A 16,054-nucleotide genomic window follows, 5' to 3' on the forward strand; every position below is an offset into this window, starting at 1 on the left:
CGGTTAATTGTATAGGATTGTGTATTTGTCTGATTAGAAAATCTATTGCATCTGGTTGAATGACTAATGTCTGTACCAAAAAAAAAAATAAATAAAACGTTTTAATTAGTCAAAGACTCGTGCACTCTGAATTATATGGAAGCAGGCCTACGTAAGTCCTTTTACCCTATGACGGCCGATATGCAATTAAGATATGATCAGTGGGCCTCAAACAGTGGGGCGTTAATATTTATTTCCGATCGCTTGAAAAGTAAAAATATTTAATTTCCTGCACTTTATGTTCAGAAACAATATGGGATTTTCCTGTATCAAAGGCAAATATAATGAATATAATATGTATATACAGGGCGTGTTAGAAGAAGTGGGACGGAATATTTCGAACACTCGAAATTATTTGTCGACATCAAATGTTTATCAAGGTCTCCATAAGTCTCTATTTTGCGTAGAGTGAAAATTATACGAATGGTTTTGCATACATTAAAATTGGAAAATACTTGCCATATTGCTGGTATGTCCAAATTTGAATAAAATATATCCAAGACTTTACTTTCTACAGACACTGTATTATATATAACCTTAAAACAAATTGGCACTAAATCACTTACGAGTTTTCAGCAAAACAAAAGGTTTAAACACGTGTAGTCCAGTAATTAATACCAAAGCTATTGAGAGTATGCAGTCCAGTAATTAGACTGAAGCTACTTTATCGTTTAACTAAAACACACCACAGAGTTCAAATTGAATTCCCGAAACACTTTTTTGTTACTTCTTTTTAGCAAACGATTTGTCCTATTCACTGTCTGATATTTCAGTATCAGAGTCGTCACTATCTAAATTGTCTATCCGAATAGTTAGAGGCCGGACCTCATCTATAAGACTGAACGATTATGTCTTCTGTATGTCTAATACAATTTTGCCATTATTCTGCCTTTCTATGTTCTAGCGATTCTTTCCATAAACTAAGAACATTAGCTTCATCTGTTGTTTTGGATGCATGTCTATTATAAAAATTTTTGGCTATACCCCAAACTAACTCAACTGCATTATAGTGGCAATGGTAGGACGAAAGTCGAAGAACTTCATGGTTGTATGTAAGAGCCATTTGGTCAGTAACAAATTTCTTTTGAATCGAGAATACTGGTCTATTATTTATTTGTCTTTTTATCGAAAACCTAAATGTTTCAGCACTCTCCACAAACTTGTTAAACTAATATGACACCGTTCCTTGTCCTTTGTAACACATCACTAATTGTTACATGTTCTTTGGCTTTATACATATTATATATAATATTTTTAATTGCAAGTTTAATTGACTGGTGCAAATTAAAAGTTTTTGGATGTCGACGATTTCTCTTGCTTACTTTATTTATTTTATCCTCACTCATGTTATTAATTCTTCGGAATCTCCTCTCTTAGATACCACAAGCATCGCATTTGTGTTTCTGAACTGCCATAACAGATATCAATGGACCCATATTATTTTTTTTTTAATTGAAATAACTTTTGACTTTCAGAACTAAACGCCGTTCTTCTGGAGATAACACTCTACGTTTCGACTGTATTTTATTTTCTCCTAAATTATTCATTTTACTTTAAAGTACCGCTTCACTACACTGCTTTAAAAAAATAGGTACTTATATACAACTACTATACCCTAAAAAGGACGAAGGTTGTACAACAGATGAAACAATCGAACACAAATTATTTAACAGCCAATGCTAAACAATGATAAACACTGCATTGATTGTGATCGCAAAAACCGTTCGCATGTTTTAAATAAGATTTTTGCTAATTATGTATTTTGCTAAATTATTAAATAACACCAATACAACTCACGACCACCAATTAATTTTTAAGGATAAACAGAAGTGTAATATGACAAGTTTGAATTTGATTTATTTTGCCGATAACAGTGTCGTTAACAGAAAGATATTTTTAAATGGAATGAATCATTTTTCAATGATTGTGTAAATTTAAGAAATACTAAACAAATTTTGTGTGTATAAAGGAGATTACAGTTATTATGACAAATGGTACTCCTTATTTTTTAAATAGTATGTTTTTGTAAAGGCATAACTTTGATTATTGGGTAAACGTACATTACACGATAGGTACGTCAGAAGAAATAAAAAAAAGAAGTTAACATGTAATAAAATCACTGTTTAAATAAATATTCCGTACTCGTACTATTGCAAAATATTAAAACCAATAAGCGATAACTTGTTGAGCAGTGCTGATTGAAATAACAGAGCAGTAAAATGTTATTCATAAAGGTAGTGTAAAATATATCGCCGCTTATCTGGTCCGCTAGTAATAAAGTTACCAGCATTTAATTGCAAAGCGGTCTTCTTAGGTGGAAAATACTTTACAATGAAATTGTCTGTCCTATTTCTTTAAAGGGCACTAGATGGCGCCTATTCATTATCTCAAGTAAGCTTTATCTGACGGGCTAAAAATAGCGAAATACCCATAATACAGTGGGAGGTAGACGAGATGTAAAATTATGTTTGTATATTATTAGCACAGTATTTTATACTATTTTAAAGTAGAAAGTTGCAAGGTATTCATACAGGATGGGCGTGCTTATTTATTTTATAAAAAATGTAGATACTACTAGGTTCTCTTACTCGTAGAAAGGTAATGAAAATTTTATTTGTTAACATCTCTCCCCTCAAGAAACTTCCTCGTTAATTATCAGACAGTTACAATATTAACCGAAGATCACCCATCATCAGCAATACAGGATAGTTTGAACTATGTATCACGAATCACTAACTAAAAATTCTTGTACAGGCTTGTAAGTAGTATTTTGTTTGTTACTAATTTATTACAATTCAATAGATTATCTCTTAACAATTTGTGGGTTTTTACTTTGTCTGCTTAATCAATTTTATGCATATTAATAAACACAGACATGTAATATTGGCATAATTACTATAACCCTTTTTGATCGTTATCTTTATAAGACAGCACCCTAATATGGGCTTTTTATAATTTCAGCATTTAATTTACTTTGTACTGTTTGACCTAAAGATGCTTTGCAAAGTGTAGAAAGCGAAACCGGTCATTTTGGTAGTAAAAATAAATTGATTGTTCTTAAAAGTCTTATTTTATTTCTTATACCTATTTGAAATGGACTCACACACGCAGCACATTCATGATTTAAACTAAAATTAGTTTATCATGTTTCTTTTTTTAATGTACATTTTTTGCGTATGGACAGTGGAAGTATTATTCCCACTACCCTAATAAAATAGGGAAAGGGGCAATTTTTTTGACACTATGAATCATTAATAGTTATATAATTGTTAACCACTCAAAGAGAATTGTTTAAAACCATTTAATTTGCTCACATCCATGAAAGGGTTAAAGATAAAAATAAACTTCTATCCTAATTCTATTTTTCGTTTATTTAAAACTATACACCAAGTATAATAACCTTATGTAAAATATTAGAAATATACGTATAACAAATTATATCTAATAATTTATAAAATGTATAATTTATAAAATATATCTAATAATTTATAAAAATCATATCTTCGGTGTTAACATATTTCGTAGCTGATTTGTTATTAATGACCTCCACTTAGTACATAAATCTAAATAAAAAAGCCTTAAAAGAAGTAGCAAACTACGCTTTGTGATTTATGGAAATAACAAACAAATAATGGTTATTAACCTGAGATTAAGAATAAACATCGATCTAATAAATTTAATCATGCATTTTAACGCAATTAAAAAAGTACATGTGGTTACTTTAATGAAAAATGGTATGTCCGTTTAATTTACCATGGATTTTCAGCTTAGTTTTGCAGAAAATCACACTAAAGGAAGGTTCTATGAATTTGTTTACTTAAAATCTCTCGAATTACTTTGTGCCTTGTTTAAAAATACACAGCTGCACACATTATTCCTTTCCCATGTGTAAAAGTATTATTTAAGCTTAGAAATTGACAACCATATACCACCTTCCATTGATAGAATAAATCGTTGGGAAATGTATTTTACAGGAAGTTTGGTTTTTGGGTGCACGTCTACTTGAAAATTATTAATAAATGTGATTAATCCGACTTTGGTTTGCATTAATCCAAGGCGAGCACCTAAAAAAATAAAGAAATATTTTATTAAATAAAGAAAATGTGCAATAATATTTCTTTGATATAGGATTTTAAAGTACATTCGTTCAGCAAATTCCCAACTGTAAACAAACGTACGTGTTGATATTCGCCCTCTTATTCCTAAAGAGGCTACTAAATATAATTTATTGCCTTAAACCACACGGATTCCCATTTTACAGATCCAAACTTGCCAGTCTGTTTAAATTCAAATTGTAGCGTGTTGGTTTTTAAGTTAATATATTGTGTGTTATATGTTATTGTTAAGTTATTTACTGGTCGTGTTATTTTTTTGAGTTTGGTTTAAGTGTTTATTAATAAGTTTAACAGTGTGTAGTGAACTTTAAGTATCCAAAAACAAAGTATTTGCTATTCAAAAATAAAAATAGCTTGCGGTAACCACTTGAATAAAGGTAAGAGAAACCAATATTTTAATTTATTGATGTTTCGAAAAGTTTTATTTCGTTTTTAGTCCATTTATTCACGGTTTTTGCTGTAAATATTAAAGAACCTCTTGGATTTACATGAAATTTGGCATATACATAGCTAGCGTCAAAGAAAAAAAATGATATTGCGCTAATGTGTGCTTTTGGCACGGGGTTGGGTTTCACTCCTTCTCAGGCGTGGAAAAACATGCGTTCAAAATAAGTCCAGAATTGAATAAACTGACTAATTTTTAGCAATTTTTATTATATACAGTTTTTAAACAAAGTCAATACTTATCAAGTTATTTGCGAGTGAATATAATCATTTTCAATAAAAAACCACGTTTTTTACGGTTTTTCGCAAATAGCTCAAAAAGTAGTTATTTTATCAAAAAACATATTTTTAGCAAAACTATAGCTTATAAAAAGGTTTAAAAAATGATGTACTTATACTTATATGAAGTCTGTAAACTCAGTAAAAGCAGAGTTGTAGCTAATGAAAAGTAATTCAAATTTCAAATCGAATAATTTCAATAAGAAATACCAAAAAATCAAGCACTTTTCGGGGAAAACTCGCTGTCAAGGAAAGTGCTTGTTTTTTTTGTTCTTTCACGTTGAAATATTCGATTTGGAATTTAACGAATAAGAACCTACTTTTCATTAGCTACAAATGTCCTTCTGGCTTTATATGTACACTATTTTTTTTTCTGTTTTATAAGCTATATTTTTGCTAAGAATATTTTTTTCGATAAAATCTTGAAAAAAGTTTTGAAAACTGCAAAAACCGTCTAAAAACCTTGTTTTTTTGTTGTTGAAAAATGAACATATTCACTCGCAAACTCGAAAAGTATTGACTCAGTGAAAAAACTCTGTAGAATAAAGGTTACTTAGAATTAGTCAGTTTATCCAATTCCTGACTTATTTTGTAAGTATGTTTTTATACCCCTGAGAATAAGTGAAACTCATCCCTAGGGCAAAAACACACATTGGCACAATAAACCTTTTTTTATTTAACATGTTATTTATGTTATGCCAAATGTCATGTCAATCCAAGCTGTTCTTTGGGGAGGTTTTATCGTGAGTGAATGGAATTTTTTTGGACTTGAAAAAGTATACAGAATGCAGTTTGATAACTTTACCGCAATTTTTTTTGGATGATGCTGCTTTTATTATAATACATATTATTTTTCCCTAGGCTATTTTGACATTCTATCAATCAACTAAGTACCTAGATTAAATTATTCAAGATAAATATAATAAAAATGTCAAGCGCTGATACAGCCGATGAACTCGTTGATATTGATTTAACGCTCACCTAAACCACCTAAAAAAAGACCAGTAAAGGAACATTTTGACATTAAAATGAAGGAAATGATCATAAATGTATTTAAAACGCAAATGCAGGAGAATCCTTCAATGTCGAAAAGTGCGATTTCTATTAGAGTAGCAGATAGGTACTGATATTGTTTCAACATTATTTATTTTAGAGTGCGCATTTTTACTTTATTTACCAAATATTGTTACTTTTTATCTATTGTAGGCGTGTGTAGCCGTAGAGTACGCAATGTGGTTCATGAATATGAAATTACGGGAACATTGTCGACACCAAAATCAGTTGAGCATCGTAAAAGTATTGTTAACTCGCTGGATGAATTTGACAGAGAAGCTATAAGAAGAATAATCCATCAATTCTTGTTTCGAAATGAGATACCCACAATAGCGAAAGTTCTGAGGGTTGTTAATGAAGATCTGGTTTTACCTAACTTCTAAAAAACTACATTTTTTAAATTATCAAAAGGAATAAATTTAAAGTTTCAATGTCGAAACAGCATTTTGATGGACAGGGACGAAATTGTCTCGTGGAGACCAGAATTTCTGATAAAAATTAATTCTTACAGAAATGACAACTGCAAAATTTACTACTTAAACGAGAATTGGCTAAATGCTGGTCACACCAAATCTAAAGTATGGGTCGACAATTCAGTAACGTCTTATAAACAAGCGTTTTTAGATGGACTTTCTACGGGGTTAAAAAATTCTTCAGGTAAATGTTTATGTGCTTTCTCACTTCAAGTAAATTTTAAAATAATAAAATTTTCAGGAAAAGAAAAAAGAATAATAATCTGTCACATCGGCAGTGAAGATGGGTTTGTTCCAGAAGGGCTGGAGGTGTTTGAATAAAAAAAAGTGCGGACTACTATGAAGAGATGAAAGAGGGAAATCTTTCGAAAATTGGTTAAAAAATATACTGCCCCGATTAGAAGACAACTCCACCATTCCAGAAAATTGGAAAAAACTCCAACCACTGGTTCTAGAAAAACTGACATCCAAGCGTGGCTAAAATCAAAAAATATAGGATTAAAGGACTCCGTGTTAAAAGTACAACTGCTGGCTATCGTTAAGGAACATAAGGGACAATATAATAAATATATCATTGATGAGATGGCAAAAAGCCAAAACAAAGTCGCGTTAAGGCTGCCACCATATCATTGTGAACTCAATCCAATTGAGCTCATCTGAGCAGAAGTAAATAATTATGTAGCGGCCAAAAACACTACTTTTAAATTTGCAGATATGAAAAATATTTTTTATGATGCAATAAATAATATTAGTCCAACTACGTGACAGAAATGTGTGCAACACGTTCAACAAAAATCGAGTCCAAAATGTGGAAGTTGGACAATATATTAGAGAACCATATAGAACCCATAATAATAAATCCAGACGAAGACAGCAGCACATGACAACAGCTTTGACAACATATGACAATGCTACTTTATTCAAAATGTTCACTTTGTTCTGTATCTCTCAGTTAATGAATATTTTAGTTTAGCACATTTTTCTTCAGTGGAACAATAAATTTTGCTCACAATGATTAAATTTCAATAAATTCTTACCCTAATAGTTTCAAAAGTAAATATTTTTAAAAATCATATGATATACCTCAGTACGACCCTGTTTGGCTTTCACGTTTATTACATGATTGAGAATTAAAGTTTAGATAAATAGTAAATATACTTATAAAATACCAGAATCATTATGTAAACTTTAAAAAACTTGATTTGGCGCAAAAATTACTTCTTTAGCTGTCGTTAAAGTTCGCATCGTGATAGAAGTTCTCATATTTTTTTTATAAAAGTTGGTAAAAAGTTTTTATTTGACTTGATAATTTAAATTTCATTCACAAATTATTGAAATAAGTAAATTTTGGATTAAAAAGGCGGTCTTAGACGATAGAGTATAGGTGTTATAAGTGTTATTTTATTCGTTTTTTACATATATTTGTAGGAAGTGAATCGGGAACTAAACATATAAATAATTATAATTTACTTTGGAAAATATGCTAATTTGTTTATAGTTTTTTTTAATAATGCCACAAGGAAGAAATATTTTGGAATTTAAAAAATTACTATCCTAATAATTATTACAGTAAATCAACTTCATTATTAGTTTTCCCTTCATTGTGTAGTAGTGCAGTATTTTTTATTTATTTACATTGAAAGTGCATCAACAGCATTATGGGGTTATTAGCGCCGCTGGGTATTACAAATATCTTTTTTTCATTTTTGGATGCAATTTTGGTATACATACATAGATTTTTACTTACACAGATTTTTAATTACATTGGTTTTTACATGCAATGATGTTTATATTTGGCCATTTAAGAAAACCTATAAATTGCGAGTTTTTCTGTTCTTTTCTAGACACTTACGTAGCGTTGTCGGTACGTTACACATTTTCCTTTCATTTGAATATGCCTGGCATTCGAGTAAGATATACTTATGTAGGGGAAGGGCGGGTAAAATGGCATAGGCGGGCAAAATGGTTTTTTGTTCTCGTAGTCAAGCTAACGGTTCTACGTGACCGCAATTCTGGATACTTATTATAAACAGTGGCAACACTGTCCACATTAAGTCTCGTGCACCTAATTTAACGGCCGGCCACGAGATTGGTGTATTTGTGAATAAGTGCTGGTCGAGTTCGATGCGTCAATGTAAGTTTTATTCAATAATTTATTAAATTAAGGTTATAGAGCTTTTTGAATTCACTTTTTGGTAATTATGTTTTATACGCTGCATACGACCTTAAATAAAAATTATGTTTCTTTCCATTATTAATTTTTTTCAACTATCAGTAGTCGGCAAATACAAAATGGGCAAAATGGCATAGCATTATGGCGGGCAAAATAACATACTATGCCATTTTACCCGTCTGTTTTTCAGGTTAAGGTACGTATTCAGTTTTTTTTTTTGCAGATGGTTTATTCATATAAAAGGAAGTCTAACAGAAATAGTTGAAGTGAGGAAGATACTCATGGATGCATAACCTGCGACAATGGTTCGGACTAACATCGACCGAACTGTTCAGAGGTGCCGTAAACAAAGTCAAAATAGCCTTGTTAATAGCCAACGTTCGAAACGGATAGGGCAAAGGAGGAAGAAGAAGAAGAGGAAGACATGCAAAGAGCTTTGGAGGCAGTCCGAAATTCCGAAATGGGTTGGCTTAAAGCAAGCAATACATTTCATGTACCGTTCTCAACACTACGACGTCGAGCAGGTAATAAAAATAAAATTGCCATTGTTCTGAAGCTATTTTCTTGTGGCATTTTAAATTAATTACTATTTAAATGGGAATAGGCCACAATTAAAGGTTAAAAAAAAATGTTGTTTGTATTTTGAGAACGATTTCCGAAGTGGAAATTGAAACGTCAATAAACGTATTTTAACCTTTAATTGTGGCTTATTCCCATTTAAATAGTCATTAAAATTTTCATTGAAGCAAAAAAACATATGGGCTCCCTGGCAACAGTTTTAAACGAAGATATGGAGACTGCAATAGTTGCCCACATTCTGTATCTTGAATCCCGGTTTTTTGGCGTGACAAGAGCAGACTTATGCAAGCTAGCCTATAGCGTTGCAGAGAAAATGAAGATTAATCATCCGTTCAATAAAGTGACCAAGATGGCTGGCAAAGGATGGTTGCATGGTTTTCGCAAACGAAATCCGCAATTATCATTACGTCTTCCAGAAGCTACGTCTCTTGCACGGGCCGAGGCATTCAATAAGCCTTAGGTAAATAAATGTTTTGATAAGTTAGAATAAGTTGTTGAAGAACACAAAATTCAAAATACCATGATATTCAACATGGACGAATCAGCCTTGACCACCGTCCAAGTTCCGCCAAAAGTCTTTGCTCAGAAAGGAAAAAAACAAGTGGGCTCTATCACGAGCGCAGATAGAGGTGTACACACAATAGTTATAGTGTGCATGAGTTCTGGAGGAACTTACGTACCACCATCAATAATTTTCCCCCGAAAAAGATTTAACACACTTTTATATGACGGCGCACATGTAGGAATATTAAAATTGCATAATGAATCAGGATACATGACCGGAGATTTGTTCATAAGGTGGATGCAACATTTCATTGACCATGTCAGGCCTAATCCTGCGCAGAAAGCATTATTAATTTTAGACGGACACTCCAGCCATAAAAGCTACGAAGCTTTAGAATTAGCTAAACAGAATTCAGTGGTATTACTTTGCCTACCTGCACACTGCCTTCAGCCATTGGATCTTGCCTTTTTCGGACCACTCAGGAATATCACCTATAAATCGTGACATTTTTCCGGAGCATGCATTTTTGCCTAGTGCAACTACAGATGTGCCTAAGGATGTGCCTGGTTTTACTAATAAACCTGAGATTGCTTCTACATCTTCACCTGCTGATGTTAATGTTCCTCACGCTGCAACTGACGATCATCATGATGTCCAAGAACCATCGGCATCTGGTTCTAAAGATGAATCTATTGAAGGAATCCTGATGGAATTGGCACCGATACCTCAGAGTAATGTAAGAAAATCTACCAAACGTAAATCTGGTCAATACCAAGATGTATTAACCAAGAGCCCCTTCCTGAAATATCTCCGCGAAAAAGAAAATAAAAAAAAAAGCACAAGAAATAAAAAGCAGAAAAGGGGACGTCGTGAAAAGAAAAATAGTCAATGATTTAAGTGATGGAAGACGCATTGTGAACAAAGATAGGCATCAGTCGGAGAGAAAAGGCACGAGAAATATTGTGACCAGACCTGAGCGGGCAAAATGGTTTTTTGTTACATTTTGATTTTCATTTTTTTTTAAATAAATCTCTTTGTATGAGTGATTTTTTGTTACTTAGAATAGTAGAAAAATGACCTGGCTATCATTATACATCAAAAGGAATGATTAATCTTTATTTATGTCTCAGATATATGGAAAATAAACTAAGTATGCCATCTTGCCCGCCCTTCCCCTACACATGTAAACGGTTAAAATACTCACCGCACATTGGATTAACACGCAGTAATACGATATTTATGTGTTATCGTATATTTATATCCTATTCTCAGACTGTTTATTATAGTTTGGTGTTACCTGTTTTCATTATTTTTTTCATGTTACAGAGGGTAGATATTGTAAAATAATAATTTTAGTAACCCTCAATATCTTTTGTAAAAGTTTGAACAACACTCAATGGGTCGGATGAACCACACGCGTCTTCAAAAAAGTGTATCGTTTCTTGATAATTAAGAAATGCTTTGGTATGCGTCGTCTTTAAAAATGCTTTAGTTGGCTGCATCAATTTCCGTAATCAATAGGATTCCTTATTGGGATAATTTTATTCTTTTTTTGAAAGTGTACCTTTATCATGCTGTATACAGCATTCAGGTGGTGTGACTATTTCGACGAAAGCTCTTTTGCTCTGACTTCTGATCCTGGTTCATTACCTGTAATAATATATGTTTATCTGTGGGTAAGCTATAGGTTTCTGGCCTTGGTTCATTAACATTTACGTCTATATTTTTGTGATGTTGAGATTAAGTGTCCCAATGGATTTGTGCCGAATGTAGTTTTACTTTAGTTATAATGTCTGCTCTAGTTACAGTGTTATTTATTATTAAACAGGAGTAAAGTGAGATTCGGTCTTTGGTATTGACAGTTGTTTTTCTGTGATATTTATAAATAAGTAAACAAACAAAGGATCATGGAATCAGTCGAGAAAATTTCAAAAGATTTTTATCTGACGACAGTTGTTGAAATTATATAAAAACTATCAGAAACATCTACCAAAACAACAAAATAAAAGTCAGAATAGATGAACAACTTACAGAACCTATAGAAATAGGCAGCGGAATAAGACAAGGAGATTCGTTAAGCCCCATGCTTTTCAGTTTAATCATGAATGAAATCATCAAAACCGTTAATAAAGAAAGAGGACACAGAATGGGAAAAAAAGAAATTAAAATACTCTGTTACGCAGACGATGTAATATTGGTAGCCCAAGATGAATATAGTCTGCAAAGAATGGTCCACAAATTTAACATAAGAGCAAAAGAATTTAATATGACAATGTCATCTTAGAAAACTAAAACAATAGTAGTCAGCAAAGAACCAACCAGATGTAAAATAGAAATTAATGGCATCAGGATTGAACAAGTAATGGAAATAAAATACCTGGAAATTACACTGTCTATCTCTTTGGAGATCTGTACAAAGAAGTGAGAGATCAAGTACAAAAAGCAAATAGACTGGCAGGATGCCTTAATAACACTATAGGGCGAAAGAAACACATTAACATTGAGATGAAGTCAAGAATTTATAAAACCAGTGTAAGGCCAATAATAATGACATATCCCTGACAAAAATAAGTGAATACATTAGAAGAAAATGTAACGTTAAGTTTATAAATGGAGAGAATGGAGTAACCACGTAAACAGAATCGAGGAAATCCGTGTCGTCAAAATAGCAAGAGATAAGTTACCAATCGCCAGAAGAAGTATGGGACGACCACGCAAAAGATGGAGTGACAACCTTCCAAAGAGGTATTAATCTGCCAATGAACAAGCAGAATTGCTTATAAAGGGTGAATATGTAGTGAATATGACTATGGATGTACTGATAGAGAAAGTAAGGAAGGAGGCTCCTTGGTCAATGCTCTTTGCTGATAACATCCTGTTGGTAGAGGAGAGCAAAGATACGTTGGAGAAGAAGTTGAAAGGTTGTAGAAAGGCTATTAAGAAAAAAGGACATTCAAAAACGGAGTATATGTGGTTACGAGGTAAAGTAATGGTTGAGGACATAGAATTGCTTGCAGAAAAACTAGGAAGAGTAGGAGAATTTAAATAGCTTGGCTTCTACATAACGGAAAATGGGACACTAAATCTAGAAATTGTCCACAAGATACATGCTGAATGGTTTACCTGGATCGAAAAATCGGGGCTAAAAGGAAAGATATTTAAGAGTATGATGAGACCTGCGTTCGTGTACGACGGTGAAGTGTGGCCTGTAAAGAATACTCAGGAAAAGAAGATGGAGGTAGCTGGAATAAAAATTTTAACTTATGAAAATGATAAGACTACAAGGGAGAGGACCAGGAACGACTTAATTAGTGAAAGAGCAAAAATAACTACAGTTTCAAAAAAGATTTAATAACAAAGACTGCAATGGTTTGGTCATGTCAGACGTAGAAGTGGAAACTAAGTGAGACATACGATGAAGCTCTTAAAACTTGCTGGAAAAAGAGTTAGAGGTAAACCGAGGAGAAGATGGAAGGCTTGTAAAGCAGAATACTTGAGACACAAAGGTTTAGGTGAAGCAGCAGGTCAATAATGGGAAAACTTTTTATTAATAATTTTCCAATGTAACGTTTGAACAAATAACATGGACTTTGTGTGTGTTGGTCCTACGAAAGATTTACTGAATTTTCACTTCAAATTTTTTCTGAAAATATTACCTTGTTATAGGAAATGTTTAGTATATTCAATAAAAATTGGGGTTTATTTCCAATAAAAAAGTCTATATCGTTAAATATTCTTAGGCTCAAGTTGGTAACATTTATTTTTTAAGTGTATTGTTTAACTTCTTTTTGCTATGTATTAATCGAACTCAACACTTTTTTCGAATTATTCTTCTTAAGATTAATGATTTTCAAATTACCTAAACAATATCGAGGACCATCTCCAAATGCCAAGAATGCTGCTGGATGCCTTTTGGCTTTATTTTCATCTGTAAATCGATCCGGATCAAATTTTTCCGGATCTGGATAAACTTCTGGATCATTCTGAATAGCCAGTATTGGAATAAGAACTTGAACTCCCTTTTTAATTGTTACACCAGTTCCAGGAACTATGTAATCTTTGTTACATTTTCTTGGAAGATTTGGAGTAGGTGGATGTTTTCGAAGACTTTCTAAAATATATATACATAGAATTAGTATAAAAGTTCTATATTTAATTTCTAATATAACAAATTGATAAAATAGCATACAAATAAACAATATAACTTCATAGATACCTATGAGGTAATCTATCCATGTAAAAGGCTAGAACTACAACATTACTCACACTGTTTTTCCAGCACGATAACTTCTAGCGCCATCTAGGAAATAAATTTGAAGTACTAACAGACATTTTCGTCATATTTTATTCTTGAAATGATAGCGTTAATTTATTGTTAATTCATTCTACAAATTATTGATTAAAATATTTTTTTTTTATTATTTTTTGTGGTGTGGATAGAATAGTTTATAAGATTACGACGTATCATTGAAAAGGAGAGGGGGTAGAGAATATGATAACATATAAAAAACACACATGGCCGCATTGCTAAAAAGGCAAAATATCGTATCTCACTTGATATTGGTCGCATTGGAGCGTGCGATAAGTTAAATAAAAAAAGAAGGATATAAAGATTATATTAGGATAGAAAAAATAAACAAGACCACTACCAAAAGGGCACTAGAGAACATCTTTGATATTATTGAACGTATAGTAACATAGCGATAGCTATCTAATCACACGACAATCAAAAACACTGAGAATGTAAACATTATGTGGAGCAAAATTAAAGATTCTCTTATAAAGATACAGAACTAAACTAAAAAAGAAACAAGAAACCGAAAATCTTTGATAACACAACAACTACTAGAAACCATGGAACAAAGCAGAAAATAAGAAAAAAACTAAGATAGAAATACAGAGAATAACATAAATTAATATGGAATAAAATAAAAGAGGCTAAGTAAATCTGAATAATGGAAACATGCACTAAATTGAAGTAATTTCAGAAAAAACATGATCATTATAATTTGCATAAAAAAGTCAGAGAAATATCTAGAAAATCACGAACAAACACATCTAACCAATTAATAAACAAAAGTAAAAACCTATTAATAACCCAATTAAAATTAAACAGATATAGACTAAATATATTGAAGATGTTTTTATGGACACCAGAACGGAACCAACATAAATTGATAGCGAGTAAGCTTTAATATTATTAAAATCTAAAGTCTAACACCTTATAAATGACTCAAAATCTGGCAGAGCCTCTGGGTCAGATAAAGATCACATCGAGCAGATTAAACTTATCTCTCTTATTTAACAACATATAAAAATATGGTGAGATACCTACAGAATGGCTACTATCGACCTTTGTTCTGCTACCAAAAATCAAGAATCCCAAACACTGTCACGACTATAGATTGATTAGCTTAATGTCACAATTATTGAAAATATTTTTTAATGTTATACATGCAGGAATATTTGAAAGTGAGAAGCAGATATGAGTAATAGACAGTCTGGCTTTTGTAATGGCTTCGAAGCAGTCGAAGCTCTGTATAGTTTTACAACTCTTGCTTAAAAATATCGAGACCAACAAGATCTTTTAGTAGCATTTGTAGACTATGAGAAAGCTTTCAACAAAGAAACCTCTGTTGGAACCAACAGACTGTGGTAACTTCTTCTTCATGTGCCTTGTCCGTTCCGAACGTTGGCAATCAACATGGCTATTCTGACTTTGTTTACGGCAGATCTGAATAGTTCAGCAGATGACAATCCGAATCATTGCCGTAAGTTTTGGAGCCAGTGTCTTCTCCTCCCTGGACCCCTTCTGCTGTCTATTTTCCCTTGAAGGATCAGCTGTAGTACTCTATATTTATTATGTCTCATAACGTGACCCAAGTATTTCAACTTTCTTTTCTTTATACTTATTCCTACCTCTCTCTCTTTACCTATCCGGCGTAGTACCTCTTCGTTGGTCACGTGCTCAGTCCAGGATATACGTAATATACGTCGGTAAGCCCACATTTCGAAGGCCTCTACTTTTTTCATCAATATTGCGGTCATTATCCACGCCTCCATTCCATATAACAAAACCGGGAATACATAACATTTCAGAAGTCGAATTTTGAGAAGTATGGTGAGGCTTTTAGAGGTAAAAATTTGCTTCATGCTAGTGAACGATACTCTTGCCTTTTCTACTCTTATACGTATTTCCTTCGCTTGATCCCAGTTTGAGTTAACTGTTGTTCCCAAGTAGATGTACGAGTCTACGTGTTCAATTCTTTCATTGTCTAATATCAGTTGATGTGGTGGTTGTTGGGTTTTGCTTACTAACATCCATTTGGTTTTTGTAATATTTAGTCTGAGTCCGTATTGTGCACTTGTTTTTTGTATCTTACTCATTAGGCAA

General features: G+C 32.4%; 1 protein-coding gene across 2 annotated transcripts in view; it reads right to left on the bottom strand.

Annotated features, from left to right (window-relative positions):
- Nucleotides 1-16,054, bottom strand: part of LOC140447912 (probable cytochrome P450 6a14) — a 72,248-nt gene that overhangs the window by 42,734 nt on the left and 13,460 nt on the right. The window contains exons 3-4 of one of the 2 annotated variants that reach the window (XM_072540835.1): nt 13,520-13,771; nt 3,399-4,103 (exon numbers count right to left, since the gene is read on the bottom strand). The exons of the other annotated variant lie outside the window; for it this stretch is intronic. Coding sequence (XP_072396936.1) covers nt 3,937-4,103; nt 13,520-13,771 — 419 coding nt within the window. The 3' untranslated portion in view covers nt 3,399-3,936. Of the gene's footprint in view, nt 1-3,398; nt 4,104-13,519; nt 13,772-16,054 lie in introns of those variants that run through there. 2 annotated transcript variants of the gene reach the window in all.

Source organism: Diabrotica undecimpunctata, chromosome 8 (assembly GCF_040954645.1).
Source record: "Diabrotica undecimpunctata isolate CICGRU chromosome 8, icDiaUnde3, whole genome shotgun sequence".
In the NCBI taxonomy this organism is placed as follows: Eukaryota; Metazoa; Arthropoda; class Insecta; order Coleoptera; family Chrysomelidae; genus Diabrotica; species Diabrotica undecimpunctata.